General features: G+C 39.9%; 1 protein-coding gene across 4 annotated transcripts in view; it reads left to right on the top strand.

Moving 5' to 3' along the window:
• MSRB3 (methionine sulfoxide reductase B3) overlaps nucleotides 1-23,253 on the top strand; it is a 160,837-nt gene that overhangs the window by 74,494 nt on the left and 63,090 nt on the right. For all 4 annotated transcript variants that reach the window (XR_004540667.1, XM_033959002.1, XM_033959003.1 and 1 more), the window contains exon 3: nucleotides 9,882-9,990. Coding sequence is in view for 3 of the 4 variants with exons in the window: in XM_033959002.1 (XP_033814893.1) it covers nucleotides 9,882-9,990 (109 nt within the window). In the remaining variant the exon portion in view is untranslated. The remainder of the gene's footprint in view (nucleotides 1-9,881; nucleotides 9,991-23,253) is intronic.

The raw sequence follows: 23,253 nt of genomic DNA, 5'->3' as shown, positions 1-23,253 counted from the left end.
CGAAAACCCACTAGACCACCAGGTAAGGCTTAAGGGGGGGGGCTTACAGGGCTTAAAATAGGCCAAAAAATGAAAAAGCATTCTTTGTTTTAAAACCATGAATAATCAAATCCGTAGATATGGAAACTGCGAATACAGAGGGGGAAGTGTAACGTAACAGTCTATTAACTTCTCCTCCCCCTTCACCCTCAAGCCCATGTTTGTGTCTGTAATTTGTCCATTTAATGTTCACATTTCCCCTCCCCCTATAATAATTTATTTTAACCTTTCATTTTTAGCATTGTAAACTGGCCAGGTTCACCTCGATGGTCGGTATATTAAAATTAAACTTAAAACTTGAACTTTACAGGAATAACCCAGAAGGAATTGAGACGCCTTCAAATAATTCAAAATGCTGCAATCAAAATAATAACAAAATCTAAGAAATATGACCATGTATCCCCCCCCGCTTCAGAATACCCATTGGCTGCCAGTCAATCAAAGAATTTCTTACAAAATCACATTAATAACATTTAAAACGATTCAATCCAAATTACCCCAATTTATTGATAAATATCTCATTCCATATGAGCCATCTTGCATCCTTAGATCATCTGATCGGAAATTGTTTACGGTCCCTTCCCTTAGAATAATAGGAATAAAAAGGCATGACATTTTCTCAGTTGTAGCCCCACAACTTTGGAATACCCCTACCAACTCTCGTAAGGGAGGAGACCAACCTTGAGCGTTTCAAAGGCCTACTCAAGAGCCATCTATTCAAAGAAGCTTTTAACACTTGATTTAATTTTTCATAGTATCTCTCTACTTCCTTCAGTGAAACAAGTAGCAATGTTCCCTTTCCTTTAATTTTCTCCTTATTTGGCTTTCGATCCTATCTAATTTGTAGTTCCAACCCAATTTCCTTTTATCTCATGTTTGTCTGTCACATTTGTCCTCTTTTAGTATGCCATTTATTAGATGATGTTTCTTTTAAATTGTATTTCCTCTGTTAATGTTAATGGCATTCTTTTTATCATGTTTTTGTTTTTGTATTCCCTTTTATTTTTTACTTTGTAAACTCGCTTAGAAATTGGATAAGCGACTAAATCAAATTTTAATAAAAACAAAGCAAAGGCTGGACAACCAATTGAAGCACTTGGGTGAATTTCATTGATTGAGTGGATACCTTGAGTTGCTTCCCAAAAGCTTTTGCTACAGAAAAAGTACCGGTACTTGTCTCTTAGTGATTTTTTCCCCATGGCCCACTCAGGGACCTGAGGCAGAGACCTAAGGAGATATCCACAGTTGGCATGAGCACTTAAACCAGCCATAGGGCTGGTATAAATGTTTGTATTTACTTGTAAATAACAGAGATAAGCACATAACTTTCATTAGTGGAATGATAAGCTTCAGGGTACTGTGATGCATAGAGAGCACATGGTTGTGTTAATAAGGATACTGAAGATTTTACTGGAGTTTTCTTTTTTATGCTGTTTGGAGGGGAGGTTTAAGGGAGATTTTATCTGTTTGAATAATGGAGATCCTTTTACTTGTTTATTTTATATTGTAAATTGCTGAATTTGCCATGTGTAATTAGGCGGTATATAAAGTGAATAAACCTGTAAATCTATGGTATTCTATATGTTCTACCCAGACTCTGCCCATGGGTAGTCCTACTTGTAAAATACATGCTTTGTAGGATATGCATGTAATTACAGAATAGCGCTTAAGTTTATTTTTTTTTAACATTTATGCATATATGTCCAGGTATTCTATGTAATTGTTTACATGTATAATTGGTATGTAAACATTAGCACCATATTTATAGAAGTAACCCCTTATGGGGCAATTCTATAAAAGGCACCAAGATTTAGCACATAAAGCACTATGGGCCTGATTTTATATTGGTTGCCTAAAAATCAGTGCCGACTAATGCAGTGCTAAACAACATTCTATAAAAGGTGAATTATGTAGAATTACATTTAGCGCCACATAAGTGACATTAGGAATCACTAGGCGTCCTAATTTTAGGTGCACCTTATTTATGTCAAGAGTTTTCTTCACCTAAATACCTGCACCAAAGTTAAGTGCCTAACAATGCCTAAATTCAAATAGAATCATATTATCAAGACAATATCATTTCACATTTTTTGACATGTATACATATCTTCATGGTCTTCAGAAGTGCCAGTATTAGCCAAGTGTTTTCAATGGCTAAAATAGTCTTTTGGCACTGGCCTCGTCATCAGATCCACTTACATTTTTTTTTTTAAGTTAAAAAAATTTATAAAGTGCTCTGTGCCTTGTGCTCATTTAATTCTTCACTTTATATTTATAAGTTAAACTTATCTTATCTATAAAGTTGCTCATATCGGGAAGGGACCTGTTGCTTCAACATGTTTCGCCGATAGGCTGTATCAGGAAGAGTCCCCTGTAACATAAATTCATTTCTTAAAATACAAAATTCATTACCATGTGAGTTTTGTTAACAAATATTAAAGAGGATAAACCCCTATTATAACTTAAAAATGGATATTTACCCCTTTTATAGCTTATTGTATTATCCCGAACTTGTAACATCTCCCGAACAAGATGGCCGCAGTATTCGTTTTTCTAAATTTAAACCTCCCTCTGAGTTTACGTCAGTTACTGAAGGCAGCGAATCAGACATCCATTCTATTTCCTGATTTAAACCCAGTGGTTCCACTGTATTTAAGGTAAAAAAAAATCCAATTCTGTTCACTGAAATTCAATCTGCGCCCCACTGGTTCAACACTGGCAAAAAGAATGCCGCACGATAGAGGATATTTGGTGGAGAGTTATCACACACATCAGAGAAGGGTGGGAGGGAGGATATTATAAGTGCTTAACTTCATAAGAGTGTTTAATAAAAATAATATCAGTCAATACCCACATTTAAGCCTCCAGGATTTACAGATCCAAGTTCATAGATCCATCGCTGCTCTTTCTGTTAGAGGCATAAATAATGATTCCCTCCCTGGACATCATTTACAATGTGTTCAAGTACATAGCATTGAAGCACAAAAAAATCATGTTGATATTCTACACAGTGCTGCACCATCGGGGCATATACATCATTCCTGTTTAAAGCACTCCTGTGCTCATTTAAACGAATCCTTAACTGCCTCCTTAACTGCCTGCTTGTCTGGCCTACATAAACTTTAGAACAGGGGCATACTAAGCAGTATACCACAAATGCTGTTGTACATGTTACGTGTTTAAATGGATATCTTTTACCATTTTGAGGGTTAACAAACTCCGTTGATGTCACCATTATAGCACAATTCATAGAGGCACCACAGGCTGTATGTAATGGTTGAATGTAAGTGTCTTTCGTCTTGAGTACAGCTGGACTTAACTGTTCTTTAAAATTTGTTCCCCGTGTATAGACTATACGAAGATTATGGTCTTTAAACGGTGGTAACATTTGTATTAAAGGCCAATGTTTACGCAGAATTCTACCTAATTGATGAGATCTCTTATCATATTTGACAGTGCATGTCATTGTCTTCTCTGATGTTGTTGGTTCTTTATCACATAGCATTAAGTCTCTATTAGCATATAATGCCCTCTTATTGGCTTTATTTATGACATGATCCAGATATCCATGCTGCTGTAGTTTCTTTATTAAAATTTTAGATTGTAATTTAAATTCTCCCACAGTACTACACAGTCGTCTATACCTTAAAAACTGTGAAGTCCAAGATTTAGTTTAGTTTTAGTTTAGTACCAGAAGCGATGTGTGACCTGGAGCATTGCCCATTTCTCAGATCATTTTCATGTTCAAATCTGTTCAAATGTTTTGAATGGGACCATAAAAGGTGTTTACATCCTCAGAAATTTCCCTAATAGTCAATTGCCTGTTTGATTGAATCATTTCACTTACTCTTTCAATACAAAATTGGGGAGGCCTCAGCTGGGTCACCCTGCTTTTGCCCTTACCCCTTCTCCCAACAAATGCTGTCTGAGTCCATGGTATCTTTTCCACTAAGAGAAGTTTATTGTAGGCTGCAGCATGGTTACATAACAATAACCAATACAGTAGTTATCACTAGTACATAACAATGCGCCTATAAGCATAACAATTCCTAGCACTAGCAATAACTACTTATCAAATTCAGCTATTGAATTCTTACAATTCTCCTTTCAGACTAAGCCAAAACAAGATGCCCTACTTATTTACTTGCCTCCTCCAATCAATAACGAAAATTTATCAGAACTGCAATCACTTCTTTTCGATTTCGGTTCCTCCACTACTAACCCTCTAATTTTAGGAGATTTTAATATTCATTTTGATGACCCTAAGAATAATCAAACCAATACTATTCTTTCGCATATTAAACATCTTGATTTAAATCCTTTAATATTTGAATCCACACATCACCTAGGACATACTCTTGATATGTTTCTCATTCCCTCCTCATCAACAACTAACTATTCCCTCAATTTTTGCTTAGCAGTTCCTTGGTCAGATCATTATCTGTTATCGGTTTCATACAAATTCGACCACACTAACCCCCAATCTCCCAAACAAAAAATAATTAAATTTAGAGATTTCAATAATCTATCTTCAGATACAATACTGGCCGAAATTTCAACTAACTTTTTCGATTTGACATCTATTTCTTTAGACGATTCTGTTCAACTTTGGTCAAAAAATACCCTTAGGCTACTTGATAAAATTGCACCCCAACAAACTAAAATCTTCCCTGCAAAGAAAACTTTTAACCCATGGTTTACAACTGAACTTTCCCTTATAAAAAGACAATTAAGATCACTTGAACGCAAATGGAGAAAAAACAAATCAAATTTCAATTATGAATTATTTAAAAAACACTCTAATTTCTACAAAACAAAAATAAACCTAGCCAAAACAAAATTCTACTCTGGTCTAATCAAAAAAGCTCCAAATTCTGCCACTTTATATCGAATATTAAATTCAATTTTCTACTCTGACAAACGGAAAACACCAGCTATAAAGACTAACCTCACAGCCCATGAACTTGCCTCATACTTTCAAAAGAAAATCGAAGAGATTCGATCCTCTTTCACAATAAACTCCACTTTCAAATCAGTTCATTCATCACAAGATCTCACTTCACTCTCTTCTAAATGCTCTTCTTTTAATATTCCAAGTCTTACTGAAATAGAATCTATCATCAAAACCATCAACATAAAAGGTTCACAAACCGATTCTATTCCTCCTTTTCTTCTAAAACGATATTTTTGCATTTTTGGTCCAACAATACATACTTTAGTGAGTGAAAGTTTAAAACAAGGCATTATGCCAAAGGATTGGAAACATTCAATTATTTATCCCATTTCAAAAAATCACAAAATAAGCACTGAGGATTGTACAAACTATAGACCCATAGCCAACATCCCTTTCTTATCCAAGTTAACGGAGAAGGTAGTCTATAACCAAATCTCCGACTTTATCGAAAAAACCAACATTCTTCATCCTAATCAGACTGGTTTCAGGCAATACCATTCCACAGAACACTCCTTAATAGGTATGACCACCTCTATTCATTATTTTCTTGACCATCACCAATCAGTTCTTCTAGTCTCTCTTGACCTATCGTCAGCCTTTGACACAATTGATCATGATTTACTAATAAACAGACTCCAAACAATAGGTATTACAGACCAGGTACTTTCCTGGTTCCAATCTTATTTTTCAAATCGCTCCTCATCTGTTTCTTTCAATAATACAATTTCTGATACTTTTTCCACAACGTACGGTGTTCCTCAAGGTTCTATACTCTCTCCTCTCTTATTCAATATATTTCTTGCTCCTTTGTTGACTTTATGTCAATCAATTGGTTTCAATACTTTTGCTTATGCTGACGATATACAGCTTCTGCATCCTATTAATCCTGACAACCCTTCTGACATAGCCCAAATTAACACAAAACTTGAACAAATTCACTACTGGTTAATCAATAATCGTTTAGCTTTGAACATCAATAAATCCAATATACTGCTTTTTCCTTGGAAAGACAACCCTACTCTTATTTCGCCAATCTCTATCAATGGACTCCCTTTACAAGTAGTACAAAAAACCAAAATTCTTGGTGTAATTCTGGACCATAAACTTACTTTTCACGATCATATCAGCAGTGTTATTAAGTCTTCTTTTTTTAGACTGAGACAGATACGCTCTATCTCCCAGCTATTTAATAATGACTCTTTGAAAATTCTCATCCATTCTCTTGTAATTTCAAAATTAGATTACTGCAACGCTTTATTTAATGGTATAGCACAAAAAGAAATCAGACGTCTTCAGATTATTCAGAATACAGCCATCAGACTTATCACAAAAGCTAAAAAATTCGACCATATAACTCCTCTTCTTAAGGAAGCTCACTGGCTTCCAGTAGCTCACAGGATAACTTACAAACTTTGCCTGCTCACATTTAAATCTCTTCTGTTTAAAACTCCGGCCTTCATTCATAAACTATTAATTCCTTATTCCTCCAATAGAACCTTAAGATCAGACCAACAGCACTTATTAATGATTCCATCATTAAAAATAATAAATACGCGCCGTCAGTATATTTTCTCAGTAACGGCTCCCCAAACTTGGAATTCTCTTCCCATCTATTTACGTGAAGAACTTAATCTAGACAAATTTAAAAACAAATTGAAAACTTTTTTATTTAACGATGCATTTGTTATCTGATTTATAGTTTTCTTTTTAACATCATCCAACTACATTTGTTTCTATTTCTCTTTTCTTCACATATTCAACTATTTTTATCCCATCCTTTTTGTGTTTTCCTTATTTGGTTCCCCACTTTGTTCAATTACATTGTAACTTCTTCCCCTACCTTCCTTTTGTTTCCAGTTTGTTCAGTTATCGTCTAGTCTGGTGAGTTTTTAATTATTTTAAAATTATTTTATTTTGTAACTTTATTAATGTGTAAATCGCCTTGAATATTGAAAAGGCGATTAAACAAATAAATAATAAACTTGAAACTTGAAACTTGATCACTTATACCCTCTCTGAAAATAGTAGGCACGAGAAGATCTGATATGTTCTCCGTAATGGGCCCCCAATGGTGGAACTCATTACCACAATATATTAAAAATGAAAAAGATCTCACCTCCTTTAAAAAATCCTTAAAATCTCATCTTTTTTAAGATGCTTTTAACATTTAAATTTTAGATTTGATAAATATTCTCAGATTTTTAACTTTCCCGTTCCCCATTGTTCTCTTCCTTTTTTGTCTATTTCTTCTAAAAAGAGTTGTAACTTTCCCCTCCTTTCCTCCCAATTCAAGTTTGTCCTGTCTGCAAGAATTTTGTCATTTGGTTTGTCTTTTTTGTAATTTTACTTTTTTTATAATTTTGTACATCGCTTAGCAAACCGAATAAGCGATTCATCAAATACTAATAAACTTGAACTTGAACTTGAATTTCTACCCCAGCTATTAGATGTTGTAATCTAGACCCAGGAGGCCACACTATTATACAAAGCAGGGGGAAACTGTGACCGTTGCCATTTACACTAGCCATTCCAAAATGTGTAGCTGATTGTATATAAGTAGGCACTGCCGTTTAAGCCATGCTCTACTCCCACTTGACACGAGCTGCCGTCCAAGCTGCTCATGCCCCGCTGACTGCACCTGCCCCCTTGCGCCGTTCAAGTGAGTGGGTACTGCTGTTTACTTCTTAGGCATGCCCCTCCGTCCAAGAGGGGTTTCTCATTTGCCATCGAGGGGTAGGAGCCCTCACTTTAGAGTGGCACAAAGCCTAGTCCCCTTCCTCCTATATGGACCCCCTCTGCTCGTCTCGTGGCCTCCCTGAGTCACCAATCCTGCCATAAATTGAGGCAGTGACTCCTCACTTGCTGAAAGTCCCCACTGGGATCCCTAGCCTCATGCTGAGGCTTCCTGAAATAGCACTGGCAATTGTGTAATGGGTGTCCCTGATGAGAGCATAAAACCCCCTGTGCTGCTCCTTTGTAGCGTATGTATGAAGTTTCACGCCCGCTTGTATAACTCTGGACTCATCCTCCCCACTTGAAGGATTATGTGGAACTACATCCGATGTACCTCCGCATATTCTGGCCAGCGATCCATACCACCTCTGCCCAAAGGAAAAATACTCAAGACAGGACATGCTACATGTGAAACAAGTCAGCGCTGTGGGAATAGTCCCACCATTTCCCGATTGTATGATGAGAGCCTCATAGCAGTGAATGGGGAAGCCCACTCATTGATGATTGTCATTACCTGAACCCACCTTTTGCCTTCTACTCCCAGCCATGTGACCCCCAGCCCTCCTGTGTGCTGGCCAGCGATCCATACAACCTTTGCAGGCCCTTCAGTTTATGCATTATCTGGACATCAATTTGAGTGCTCATTTTAATATTGATGAGCTTGCTGTAATCCGTGTACATATGAATATTGAAGGCTGCTACAAACAACGGAGAAGACTGTGATTAGCCATTTTGGCATTGTTAGATGAAGTACTTCGACACTAAACTGGTTAAAACTGGTTTAGCGTTGATCGTACCAGTTAAGTATTAGAATGGATAGAATTTGAATGTAATTGTGTAAAAGAGTTTTGTTCTCCCCCCATTTTTAAAATGTTATACGCTTTGAAGTTTTTGATATTGCATACATAACAAAAATTTAATAATCTTGAAACTTGATCGTTAAAGGCACTGAGTTTTGAGCATTTGGGCCTCAGAAAAAGGTGCTCTAACTGACCAGCTGACCACTGGAGAGATTAAGTCATGACCCCTCCCCTTCTTAATCCCCCAGTGGTCAATGCCTCCCCCACCCCCACCCCCATCCCCACCCAGGCTCCAAAGATGTAACAAGAGATATCAGGCTCTAGGACAGTTCTGGATATTATGGCCATTCCTAAGAAAGCAGCAAGCAAGGGGTTGGAGTAGCCTAGTGGTCAGTGCAGTGGACAGTAAACAATGGGACCCAGGATCAATTCCATCTTCAATGCTTTCATTTCAGTACAAATGTATGTGAGCCCCACCCCTCTGAACATAGAAATACCTCCTGTACCTAAATAAGTGACCTGCAAGCCTAAGGGCTATTGTAGTTGTGGACCTGTACTGTGTTTTTAGGTGAGATTTATATCTGAGTCTCTTTATGTGAATTCCACTGCACTGACCACTGGGCTGCCACTCTGCAATGCTGGGATGTCAGTATGGCCAGTTCACTAGGAATGCTACCAAACAGACCTCCCTATGGCTTGTTTTTCTATGTTTTGCTCTAGGACATTTTTTTTCCCCAAAAATGGCACTTACAAATGGACATGTTGAACCTGAAACCATTTAACTCAAAGCCATAATTTAACCAGAAATGTAAATTATTTTTGTGATTGATTATGGCTGTGTGTTAGACATTTGTTTCAGATGATTTTTGGCAAAATGTTTCAAATCGGCAATCATAATGAAAATGCCCCTCCATTGTCCAAAATGAACTGTTATGTGGTTCAAAATTTTTTTAAAAATTTTGTGGCGGGATCTTCTATTACTGCTTATAAGCTTTTGAATATTGGACTAATTGTAAACATCTGTTTTAAAGGGGATCTCATATGTTTCGCTTGTTTGTTAGAGGGAGCATGGTAGAAAAGTGATACTGTTTTTGTAAATAGTAGTATGAAAAAGTGTAATATTACACACTGAAAGCTTTGGCTGTGTAGCACATTATCATTGTTGTTAAACAAAATTCTTATTAAAGATGAACTCGAAAAAATAGTTACACTTTGGCTCAGCTGTTCAGAAGCACCAAGGACCAATTTGGTCATTAAGTGACTGCAGAAACTGTGTTATGGCTGCCAGCCAGAGTAGCTATTCAGGATTAAATTTAAGGTAATAAGACTATTTTCCCATGTGCTTTCCCTTCTAGGGTCATGTAGGGATAAAAAGAACTACAAGGTAGTTTTTTCTCAGGAGGAGCTGAAGAAGAGGTTGACACCCCTCCAGTACCATGTCACTCAAGAGAAAGGGACTGAGAGGTAAGACGGTTCATAGACAACACCGCGAAAGACAAAGGCTCGCGCCGACAACTGAGCGCAAGACCAAGGTGCGCGCCGAAGAAAATTACTGTTTTTAGGGGCTCCGACAGAGGGTTTTGTTGGGGAGCTCCCCAGTTTACTTAATAGAGATCGTGCTGGCGTTGTGGGGGGGTTTGGGGGGTTGTAACCCCCCACATTTTACTGTAAACCTAACTTTTTCCCTAAAAACAGGGAAAAAGTGAAGTTTTCAGTAAAATGTGGGGGGTTACAACCCCCAAACCCCCCCCAACGCGGCGCGATCTCTATTAAGTAAAGTGGGGGGATCCCCCCCACGCCCCCCGTCGGAGCCCTAAAACAGTAATTTTCTGCGGCGTGCGCCTCTGCGCTGCGCTCAATTGTCTGCGTGCGCCTTTGTCCCGGTGCGCTTTTGACCTGAAACCGGTAAGACAGCCTAAAGCCAGTTTTTCTACCCCTCTTATCATGATTCATTACCTTGTCTTCCTCAGAAACTCTCATATGAAATTTCATACTTAACTACTAACCTCTAGAGCTACTACCATAGAAAGATAGGAATGTGTAGCCTGAAAGTTAAAAGCATGCATTGTTCTAAGAAACAGTACATATATTGTAACGTCTTGAGCAGTTCTTCCCAAACTTCTGGTTGCAATCCAAATTTAGTGGCTCCAAAAATCAAGTGACCTTAGCAATAATCCTGCTGTGCTTTTCCTCCAGATTGCCTTGCAGGGTTAGCTGTGGATATTACTGTAGTACTCACCTCCTGTTGAGGCAACCCAGGCCAGATTATAGTGTTCCAATATTCCATCCGCTTTCAGAATCTGATACCACACTGGGTTTAAAAATATCCTTCTCCCCCTTTTATTAAGTCATGGAAGAGGTTTTTACCCTGGCCCAGAGTGCTAAATGCTCTGATGCTACTCTGACACTCATAGGAATTCTTTGGGCATCTGAGCATTTAGCGCTCCGGGCCACAGTATAAATCTCTATCGCAGCTTAGTAAAAAGGGGGTATTTATGCAGCTATGGTTATGATCCCAAATGAGGATTTTGTGACCCGATTTGGACTCTAGTGGGGTGCCAATATACATTGGTGTGATATCCAGTTAAAGTTAAATGGATATCACATCAATATATATTGACCGCCCACCAGAGTCCAAATGGGATCATAACCATGGCTGCACAAATACCCACTTTTACTAAACTGTGTTAGAGGTTAACTGGATAAGTGGGGTTTGATTGTTTTTTTTATAAATTTTAAAAATTAGGGTAACTTCCAGATTTTATCCAGGCAAATCTTTGAAATATTAACCTCTGTGTATAGGACCTGATTTTTATTTTATCATAAAATATGTGAAAGTAATAGTAGTTTAAATGTATTTGTGGAAGCCATTACTAAAAGCAAAACCATAGATAATAGGGCTTAGTATCAGAAAGCCAAATTTGATTATTTGAACAGTAGAGAGAAAGTAACATAATTTTGTTCCTTTCCATCCTACTCTAATTTCTTTTTGAAGCACATGTAAAGGTTCATTTGCAGTTAGAATGTAAAAAATGTTAGCAGTTGCCTTTGCAAGACTTTAGCTCTTGGAAGCCATCTTGAAAAAAGCATATGGATACATTTCCAAAACTTTTCTAGTAAATAAAATCTCTCTCCACTAATTTTAGCATAATTAACTTGCTAAGCTTACCAGTTTATTGTATAAATTATACCACAGACCCTGGCACCAGGCCCCGGCTTTTCTCTGATCCAATTTAATTAATGATATAACTGCTTATTTTTGCTCATGACCTGAAAGGGCTCTTTACCATATATCCTTGAGAATAGGCAACACTCTTTTTCTGGCAGAGTTTACTCTTTACTAGATCAGACCTTCTCACCCAAGTCTCTTTGGGTTTTCTGGATATCCATAATGAATATGCATGAGATGGATTTACATACTAAAGAAGAAGTGCATGCTAGTCTTATACAGTGGTACCTTGGTTTAAGAGCATAATTTGTTCCAGACGCATGCTCTTAAACCAAAACACTCGTATATCAAAGCAACTTTCCCCATAGAATATAATGGAAACTTGAACAATTCGTTCAACCAAACCCCCCCCTTAGGCTACCGGCGCTGCTCCATCACCCCCCTCCCCCCGCTCTAACCGGCATCGCACCCCCCCGAACCGGCATCGCAACCCCCCCCCCCGCGAGAACCGCAAAGCACCCCCGTGCTGAAAGCGGCATCTGCCCGCCCTTCCTCCCAAGCACGGTCCTTACCCCTTCTGCTCGTTGTAAGGGTGAATGCGAGCTCCCGCCTCTTGCCTGGGCTGGGCCTTGAGCATCTGCGCATGCTCAAGGCCTTCTGGCTCTCGTTCTCTCGGAGAGAACGAGATCTCCGAGAGAACGAGAGCCAGAAGGCCTTGAGCATGCGCAGATGCTCAAGGCCCAGCCCAGGCAAGAGGCGGGAGCTCGCATTCACCCTTACAACAAGCAGAAGGGGTAAGGACCGTGCTTGGGAGAAAGGGCGGGCGGATGCCGCTTTCAGCACGGGGGTGCTTTGCGGTTCTCACGGGGGGGCGTTCGCACGGGGGGTGGGTGGTTGCGATGCCGGTTCGGAGTGGTGCAATGCCGGTTAGAGCGGGGGGGAGGTGCTCGTACACCAGAACATGCTCGGTTTGCGAGGCAAAAGTTTGCTGAGTGTTTTGCTTGTCTTGCAAAACACTCGCAAACCGGGTTACTCGCAAACCGAGGTTCCACTGTATATTATACTAGTCTTTAAGCCCGTTACATTAACAGGTGCTAGAAAAGATGTGTGTGTCTGTCTTTCTTTCTCTTTCTCTCTCCTTGGCCGCTGTCTGTCTGTCTTTTTTTTTTTTTTTTTAGCAGACCCCTCCACCTAAAGCAGCTCCCTTTCCCTCTCTCCCTGGCCCCCTGTTGTGCCATGCCTGCCTGCTCTGTGGCCCCCTTCTGTTCCCCCCTCCCAGAGCAAAGCATGATTGCTGCCTACCCCCCCAGCACACCCCTCCCCCTGGCCCCCTGTTGTGCCATGCCTGCCTGCTCCATAGCCCCCTTCTGTTCCCCCCTCCCAGAGCAAAGCATGTTTGCTGTCTGGCCCCCAGCACACCCCTCCCCCCAAAGCAGCCCCCTTTACCTCTCCCCCTAGCCCGAGTGAGTGGTTAGAGCTATAGCCTCGGCACACTGAGGTTGTGGGTTCAAATCCCACGCTGCCCCTGGGGTCCTTTGTAGCGCATGCGCACTCTTGCCGCCACAGCCCGACAGATCAGAGATAGTTTGAACGTAAAATATAATTATTTTTTTTTGGGGGGATGGGGAGAATTAATGGTGATAGAAAACGTTGATCTGAAGCGTACCTGCACAGCTCAAACCCTTTCATCCCTACACAACTTAGGATCCAGTGTAAACCAGGCCAGTTTAACAGCTGGCTTCCATGGGGTGACAAAGGTGGATGCAATCAAACCAAAACCTGACGCCAAAGATACCAAGTCACACCCATTAAGTCTGTGACACACACAGTTAACTGCCCCCCACACTTACATTAATTGTGGGAATTCCCAGCATTCTTTCCGTGAGCCTTGATCTGATTCTGGTAAGGGTGCATTACAAATGAAAAATGTAAAGTAAATTCAGAGAGAGCGCCTCTCCTTCAATCTTCCACTCTCCCCAGCTATGTTACATAGAAACATAGAAGATGACGGCAGAAAAGGGCTACAGCCCATCAAGTCTGCCCACTCTGCTTACCCACCCCCTGTCTATGTCCTAATGACCCAATTTCCTTATCTTGACCCTCGTAGGGGTCCCACATGGGGTATCCCATTCTCCCTCATTCTCAAACCGTCCGTGCCCTACCTTCAAACTTGTCTCCGGGAGTTCGCCAGTGCCCAGCAGCAACAATTCATATTTGTTGTCAACCACAGCCTCGCAGTCTTCCCTCAATCGCGTCCCGCCCCCCTCCTCGACACAATTTCCTGTTTCCGGTGGAGCCAGACGCGGCAGAGGCAGGTCCAACGTACCTCACACAATTTTGAAGGTAGTACGGGGGACAGGGTGTGAGAGGTGCATGCCGGCCCGGAGGGGGATGGGAGTACCGGGACAGGGGGGCGGGTCTTGAGAGAGCTGGGTTTTTTTACCGCGGCCCCCTCCCTCATTCCACTTTGCTGAGCCCTTTTTGGCATCTGTCCTCCGCCGACAGCCCTCCTCCCGGCAGCCGCCACTCCGCGCGTCCTGGAGTCCTGGTGACGTAGTAAGCGCGGATGCGCACTCTTGCCGCCACATCCCGACAGATCAGGGAACATGCGGCGCGAGTGCGCATGCGCGCTTAGCGTTTTATTATATACACAATGAATATATATATATATATATAATATATTATATACATATATTCATTGTGTATATCCTGAAAACTGACTTAGTGGGTCCCCGAGAACTGGGTTGAGAAGCCCTCTATTAGAGCTACTGAATCTGAATTAGTGGTACTAAATTCCACCATCAGTAGTAGGCATCAACCTCTGTTCATGTAATTGCCACCTAAATCACTGTTTTAGGCAAGAGTAGCAAAATGATTTAATGAAGGGGTAGGCAATTACAGTGATCAAAAGCCCTAGGCAGGTCAGGTGTTTTAGGATATCCACAATGCATTTGTATGAGATAGATTTATATTCCCTGCCTCCTTAGTAAGCAAATTTATCTCATGCATATTCATTTGAAAATCTGACCTGCCTGGGGTTCTTGAGGACTGGAATTGTCTATCCCTGATTTTAATACAAACAAATATTAGATTGTTCCTAAAACCCTGTTTAGAACAAAGAAAAATTGGACCCCATGAAAAAGATGAAAAAGAAGCTAAAAAATAAATAGATTTTTGTCTATTTGGATTATTAGCTATCCTTTGTTCTAAAAGGATATTTAGGAATAATCTAATATTTGCTTATTTGTGATTTGTATTAGATAAATGACTTTTTGTAAGTATGTTAATTTAGAAAAAATATTCTCTTAAAGCTGCAATATTCTTTTCAAACAAAAATAAATAAAGGTTTACTTCTGGTATTGAGATGCAGACACAAACATGAAATTGACTTGCTTTTAAAAGAGGGTGCTATTAAAATATTAAACTTGGACTGACTTTTTCACAATTTTAAATGTATATTTTAAGAGGACAACATCTAGAACAATTACTGTATTTTTTCGCTCCATAAGATGCACCTGACAATAAGATGCACCCTAGATTTAGAGGACAAAAACAAGAAAAAAAACATTCTGACCCAAATTGTGCACCCAGCATCCCTCACTCCCTGCCAGGCTCTGCACCCAACCCCACACGCAGGCTCTGCACCCTGTTCCCCTTCCCTGCCAGGCTCTGCACCCTGTCCCCCCTCCCTGCCAGGCTCTCCTCCCAGCCAGGCTGTCCCCCCTTCCATGAAATGTAACCTGTTCCCCGCCCCCTTCACCTCTGGTGGTCTAGTGGTAGGCTGGGACAGGAGGGATCTGTTCCAGCTGACTAACATATTTTTCCTACTCCTCCCCCCCGGTATCTTTAAAAAACAAAACAAAACGCCCACTCTTTTAAAACACCCCCTGCAGTACCTTTTTTTTTTTTTTAATGCAAGATATTAGAGATGTTTATTTCTAAAAGCTAACATTTAAATTAATAAATGCAAAGTAAAACACTTTTTTCTACCTTTGTTGTTTGAACATGCTTTGGGGTTTTTTGGTAATTTACTTTGACTCCATCTTTTCTTTTTTTATCTGTTTCTTTTGTTTGTACAGGGTCTCCTGTCGCTCTGACATTTCTTCTATTCCCAGGTCCACCATCCTTGTTCCTTTTGTACCCCTATTTGCCCTACCCAGCATCTTCCTTCTCTGTCCCTATCCTACCTGCATGTCCCCATCTGCTCTTTTTCCCGCATTGTCCCTCAGTGTCCTAATCTCCTCCATTTTCCAGCATTGCCTCTATGTTCCACTGTTCCTACCCTCTCCCTATCTACTCTTGAGAGACTGCATCCCTAACCCTGCTATCTCTCCTTGCCCAGCATCTTTCTTCTATGTTCTTATCTCTCCCCATGTTCAGCTTCTTCCCTGTCTCTTCCCTTCTTCTAAAGATCCTCCCCCCAGCTCACCTCATCTCAAGGCCACATATCTTCCCGGCCTTCCCTCCCCCCCCCCCCATGCTGCCATCTTTTCCCCTCTTTCGCTCCTCCAATGCAGTCCCTTTCTTTCCTCTCCACCTGCTCTTCCCCATCCCCATGTTCCTCTTTACTACTCCGGCAGCAGCGATTGCATGTAATCTTCCCCACAGTACCTTTTAAAACGCCTCATAAGCCTGGTGTATGGGCCGGCAGGAGCATGCTTTCTGCGTTGCTACCTGGGCCCGCCCTGCTTTCTGAATGGCTGCAGTCAGTTCTCACGAGTTCCGCGAGAACTGATACAGCCATTCAGAAAGCGGGGCGGGCCCAGGCAGCAGTGTAGAAAGCACGCTCCTGCCAGCCCATACACCACTGGACCACCAGGCTTAAGGGGAGTTTTATAAGGTACTGCGGAGGGGTGTTTTAAAGGAAGGGCCAGCGGGCAGGCTATGTATACTGGGAATTATGAAGAACTCCCCAACCCGCATCTGTATGATAATGGTGGAAATCTGAACTCCCATGAAGTACTCTCTGTATTGATTGAGGATATACCCAGCACTGTTGTATTGTTTGGATCTGTTCTGGTTTGATTTTTGCAAAGTGAGGTTTTCCTCTGTATATATACACGGATTATAGGAAGATGGCTCAGATACAGACTACAAAAGAATTATTTAGCTTTGCAGAGGAAAAAAGATCGGAGTTGATAAAGAGACCAACTTTGTTTAAAGGGCAGGCAGTGTTTTAAAAAGGTACCGGGAGGAGGGGGGCAGGTCATCTTCACTCCATAAGATGCACACAATTTTCCACCCCCTTTATTTCTACTTAACGTATCAGATGATTAAGACTTTATTTGTTATAATAAGATATAAATGCTAGAGCTTCACATATTATCGTTCAATGTTAATGGAATGAATAACTGTATTAATACTAATGTTTCAAGTAACCTATCTCTCAACTTCAGACAATGGTAAAACAGTGTTTAAGAGCTATTCTCCCCCCTACTTCTCACCAGCCATTAAGAAAAAAAATGGAGTGTCTATTTATATTAAATCGTCCCTACCTATTAAGGTTCTCTCCCATTCAACAGATACGGAGGGCAGATGGTTCATGACAAACCCTTCCTTCTGTTTAACATATATGCACCAGTCTCTGATACACCTGAATTTTTTAGGACCTTAAAATCGACTTTAATAACATATCCTGCAATCCCAATTATAATTGGAGGAGACTATAATTAACCCATGGATTTGTTACTAGACCGCACCTCCCTATGCCGCTCATCCAAATCTAAAACTTTAATAGAGGTACAAAATATGGTCACAAATTACAATCTCATTGATCCTTGGCGTATTCTTAACCCCACCCAAAAAGAATTTACACATTACTCAGCACCACATGATTCATATGCCAGACTCGACTATTTTCTTATTTCGTCTTCCCTCTCAGCCTCGATTATAGATTCTGTCATTCATGCCATCACACTCTCAGACCACACTCGTCTTCCTCATACTCAAACTAGCCATGCCTTCTGAATCTCAACGTACGTGGAGACTAAATAATAGCATCCTGAAAGATAAAGATATTACAGAGAAGATTTCTTCTTTCACTAAAGAATTTTTTAACAATAATGTTCCTAATCTTGACATTTCTCGCTCTACTAACTGGGAAGCATATAATGCTACTTTGAGAGGAGAAACTATCAGCTTGATAACTTGGAAAAAGAAACAGTCCTCCAAACAATTCAAAATCTTGGAATCATAAGAACATAAGAACATAAGCAATGCCTCCGCTGGGTCAGACCTGAGGTCCATCATGCCCAGCAGTCCGCTCACGCGGCGGCCCAACAGGTCCAGGACCTGTGCAGTAATCCTCTATTTATACCCCTCTATCCCCTTTTCCAGCAGGAAATTGTCCAATCCTTTCTTAAACCCCTGTACTGTACCCTGCCTTATTACGCCCTCTGGAAGCGCATTCCAGGTGTCCACCACTCGTTGGGTAAAGAAGAACTTCCTAGCATTCGTTTTGAATCTGTCCCCTTTCAACTTTTCCAAGTGTCCTCTTGTTCTCTTATTTTTCGAAAGTTTGAAGAATCTGTCCCTCTCTACTCTCTCTATGCCCTTCATGATCTTATAAGTCTGTATCATATCCCCTCTAAGTCTCCTCTTCTCCAGGGAAAAGAGACCCAGTTTCTCCAATCTCTCAGCGTATGAGAGGTTTTCCATTCCTTTTATCAAATGTGTCGCTCTCCTCTGAACCCTCTCGAGTAACGCTATTTCCTTCTTAAGGTACAGAGACCAATATTGGACGCAGTATTCCAGATGCGGGCGCACCATCGCCCGATACAATGGCAGGATAACTTCTTTTGTCCTTGTTGTAATATCCTTCTTGATTATGCCTAGCATTCTATTTGCTTTCTTAGCGGCCGCTGCGCACTGTGCCGTCGGCTTCATTGTCATGTCCACCATTACCCCCAAGTCCCTTTCTTGGTTACTCTCATTCAATATTATCCCTCCCATCGTATAGTTGTACCTCGGGTTTCTGTTTCCCACATGCAATACTTTACATTTCTCAACGTTGAACTTCATCTGCCATCTCGCCGCCCATTCCCCCAGTTTGTTCAAGTCCCTTTGCAATTCTTCGCATTCCTCTTTAGTCCCAGCTCCACTAAATAGTTTTGTATCGTCCGCAAATTTTATTATCTCACACTTCGTGCCTGTTTCTAGATCATTTATGAATATATTAAATAACAGCGGCCTGAGCACTGAGCCCTGCGGAACACCACTCGTGACCCTCATCCAGTCCGAGTAGTGGCCCTTCACCCCTACCCTCTGTTTCCTACCCGCCAACCAGTTTCTGATCCATCTAATCCAATATTAAACACCTTGAAAACAGTTAAGGTAATGACCCAACAAAAACCAAAAACACATTATCTCAATTACTTAAACTGAAATACGAGTTTAACGTCTTACACTCCGGCATCGCTCATCAAGATATTTTTATACAAAAATCAGGTCACTATATAGGTGATAATAAGATTGGAAGATCCTTAGCACAATATCTCAAAGGGAAAAAAGAAAGATATCATATCTCCTCAATGCGAGATTCAAATAATCAAATATTGTCAGATGATCTCAAGATAAAAACCGAATGAGTCATTTTGCTCCCAATTTTTCACTTCAGAAGTCTCACCCTCTGAATAAGAAATTGCACATTTGTTGGATTTGATAATCATCCCACCCTACCACATCAACTTAAACATGAACTAGACCTTATAAATCACTGCTCAAGAACTTCTATCTGCCATCTCTTCATTGGCTCCCAACAAATCCCCATGTCCAGATGGTTTGACAAGTGAATTTTATCAACTATTCACCTCCCAACGTATCCCCTATTTGCTACCATATTTTAATTTCATCCATAATCATCCAGATCAGTAGTATAACTTTGCAGAAGCTATGATAATTGTTTTTTCCAAGCCTGGCCGAGACCCCAATCTGGTTAAAAACGACAGTCCAATTTCATTATTAAATTCAGAGTTTAAAATTCTTGCAAAACTCCTTTTCAATCGCTTTAAAGCAATAGAACTTCTTATCCTTCCGGATCAAGTTGGATTTATTAAGAATAGGGTCATTTGGAGACAATCTCAGACTCTTCCACAACATCAATAGTAGTGCAAAGAGCCTCTTGGAACCTGTGGTAGGCCTAGCCATAGACGCAGAAAAAACGTTCGACAGAGTTGAATGGTCTTTCCTGCTACAGGTTCTGAGATGGCTCAATTTTGTTGAATCCTTTGTTTCTTGGATCCACTCTTTATACTGGAGACCCTTTTCAAAAGTCCTCATAAACAACTGTTTAACTAACTCCATCCAATTACATAGAGGAACTCGACAAAGCTGTCCCCTTTCACCTCTTTTATGTAATCTCTCCTTAGAACCCTTACTATCTTTAATTCGCTAATCGCCCCAAATTCTAGGTATTCCATCTTTATCTAGACAAATTAAAATAGCTGCCTTTGCAGATGATATCTTTCTCTTTCTTCGTAACCCCCACCTGTCCATTCCAGCCTTCCAACAAATTTTATAATCTTATTCTCAGTTATCGGGATATAAAGTAAATTGGGAGAAATCAGTTATATTCCCTCTTAATGATTTGATTACAGAAAGTGATGTTAATCATTTTAGATTTACTTGGTCCACTAGAAAAATAAAATATTTAAGTTCTTATATACACAAAGATTGTTATCGCAATATGGACTTGAATATTTCTAAACTTAAAGAAATTATTACATCCCAGTTCACAAAATGGTCCCCATTGTACATCACATGGTGGGGAAGGATTTCCTCAATCAAAATGACTCTTGCACCCCAACTTAATTTTATTCTTGCAATGTTGCCATCTCTGTGCAAACCCTCAGTATACCAATGGATCGACCAAGAAATACAAAATTTCATTTGGAATAATAAGAAACCCAAAATCTCATTGAAAAAATTAAAAGCAGCTAAGACAAAGACAAATGGAGATATCAACTTGCCGGACTTTTATAGATACCATCTGGCTTCCTTGGCAAAATATGGTACCTTTTGGTTTCAAATAGACACTTCTATAACATCTCAACTTCCCACTTGGTTGGAATTGGAACAATATATTTGCTTACCAATTCCCATTAAAGCTGTTCCTACAATGTCTCTCCCACCCTCCTTAAAGCACTTTCCACTACTGAAAGCAACTCAAATAGCCATACATATTCTAGACAAAATTGCTACTAAATCAATCTATGCCCACCGAGATATGGCAGTTTGGAGTAATCCAGATTTAGGACAACATAAAAAATGTTTATCTTGGAAACTCTGGCAAAGGAGTGGAGTTTGGTTTGTTCATCAATTGTATGATAAAGACCTACTGCCTTTTTCCAAGTTCATAGGACATTACCCGTTATTGACCCACAAATATCACAAATGGTCCATATCAGTGGTTCCCAAATCTGTCCTGGGGGACCCCCCAGCCAGTCAGGTTTTCAAGATATCCCTAATGAATATGCATGAGAGAGATTTGCATATAATGGAAGTGACAGGTATGCAAATCTCTCTCATGCATATTCATTAGGGATATCTTGAAAACCTGACTGGCTGGGGGTCCCCCAGGACAGGTTTGGGAACCACTTGTCCATATTAACAACTACTTTATCGAAATTACAACTATCCTTATCTGCCTGTATGATTAGCTGGTGCACCAAAGTGAAAATGAAAGATAAAGCTATTTCTTTAATCTATCAGCTCCTTTGGGACTCCCATTTTATGTTTGGCCCAAAAACCTTAATGTTTCTTTATCACACTCTGAATGGAAAATCTTTTGGTTAAAGATGAATAGACCTCTTTAGTCAACAAATTTATCTCAATCTATCTATTTTCTCATGTGGAAAGTTACTTGGACACCATCTTGTATGAAAAAGGCCGTACTTAGAGAATATGACAAATGCTAGCACTGTTCTACCTCAGAAAGTACCTTCTCTCACATGCTTTTTGAATTTAAAGCTGTTCGTCCCTTTTGGGAAATTATCTGGACTACAATCAAAACAAAAACAAATTGTTCCTCAGATATTACATGACATAGTAATTTTATGCTCACTGCATACTTGTTTTGACCACTCATTATATAAACCAAAGTTAATGGATATGATGATTTCTATTGGCATACAGCAAGTTCTGCAAAATTGGAAATCAGCCTCACGATTCAACTATTCCTTTTGGTGGAATTCAGTATGTATGTATAAAGATGAAAAATGTTTTTTGCTAATTAATAGCTCTCAAAATCATATATGGACTCTCTTCGACAAGTTTGGGAACGATCAAAGCACATAACATTTCTTTTGTTTGTTAGTGAATTCTATACTACTTACCTGATTGTAAATTCTGATTAGGATGACATTTCCTGAATGTTTTGTTGAATGTTTACATATTTATTCACAAAAATCAATAAAAATATTGAACTTCAAAAAAAGAAGAAATTATACACACATATTTTACTTGTTTTGCTAGTATTCTATAAAGGAAAGTAAGCTCCCCCTGTATACAAGTGTCCTTTTTCACAGCAATTCTATAAAGTACGAGCAGAAAGTTACATGCTGATTATGTACATAATTCATTAAAATAATGGCATATTCTCAAATCCCAACAAGCTCACTGGATTGAGTTTCTACTAGAAGGGCTTTAAATTTCATCACATAGGCATCCATTGGTCCTTGTACAGCACTAACTTGTGGTTTAAACTCTTCTAGTTTAGGCTTTCTTAATGCAAATAATCTAAGCAGTAAACAACACAAGGCAGACCAGGAGGTATAGAAGTATGCAATTTATTAAAACAAAACATCTTTTTGGAAAGGATAGAGATGGTCAAAAAGATGGAGGAGTAGCTCTCTATGTAAAGATCGATATCCAAGCGATGGAAATTCAAGGGATCTGGGGAGAGGAAGAAGCAATATGGATCTCTTTGAAAAGAGAAGATGGAACTTCTATCTACGTGGGTGTAGTCTTCAGACCTCTGACTCAATTGCAGCAAATTGATAAAGATCTGATTGTGGATATCCAAAAGTTTGGAAAGAAAGAGGAGGTGCTGCTGTTGTGAGATTTCAATCTGCCAGATGCAGACTGGAACGTTCCGTCTATGGAATTGGAAAGAAGTAAGGAGATTGTGGATGCCTTTCAAGAGGCTCTGCTCAGACAAATGGTGACGGAACCCATGAGGGAAAAAGTGATATTGGATCTGGTCCTCACAAATGGGGAGAGTATATCTAATGTACGAGTGGGATCTCACCTGGGAAGTTGCGATCATCAAACGGTTTTGGTTTGATATAACAGCTAAAGTGGAGGATGGCCACACAATACTAAAAGTCTAGATTTCAATCGTACAGACTTTAATAAAATGGGAGAGTACCTGAAGAAAGAGCTCTTAGAATGGGAGGACATAAGAGAAGTGGAAAAACAGTGGTCTAAGCTGAAAGGAACAATAAAAATGGCTACGGAAATTTATGTGAAGAAAATAAATAAAAATAAGAGAAAAAGGAGACCAACATGGTTCTCCAAACTAGTGGTGGAAAAAATAAAGGCAAAATAGTTGATGTTCCTGA

The sequence above is a fragment of the Geotrypetes seraphini genome, chromosome 9 (assembly GCF_902459505.1).
Source record: "Geotrypetes seraphini chromosome 9, aGeoSer1.1, whole genome shotgun sequence".
Taxonomy (NCBI): Eukaryota; Metazoa; Chordata; class Amphibia; order Gymnophiona; family Dermophiidae; genus Geotrypetes; species Geotrypetes seraphini.
This window is presented reverse-complemented; position numbering and strand designations above follow the sequence as displayed.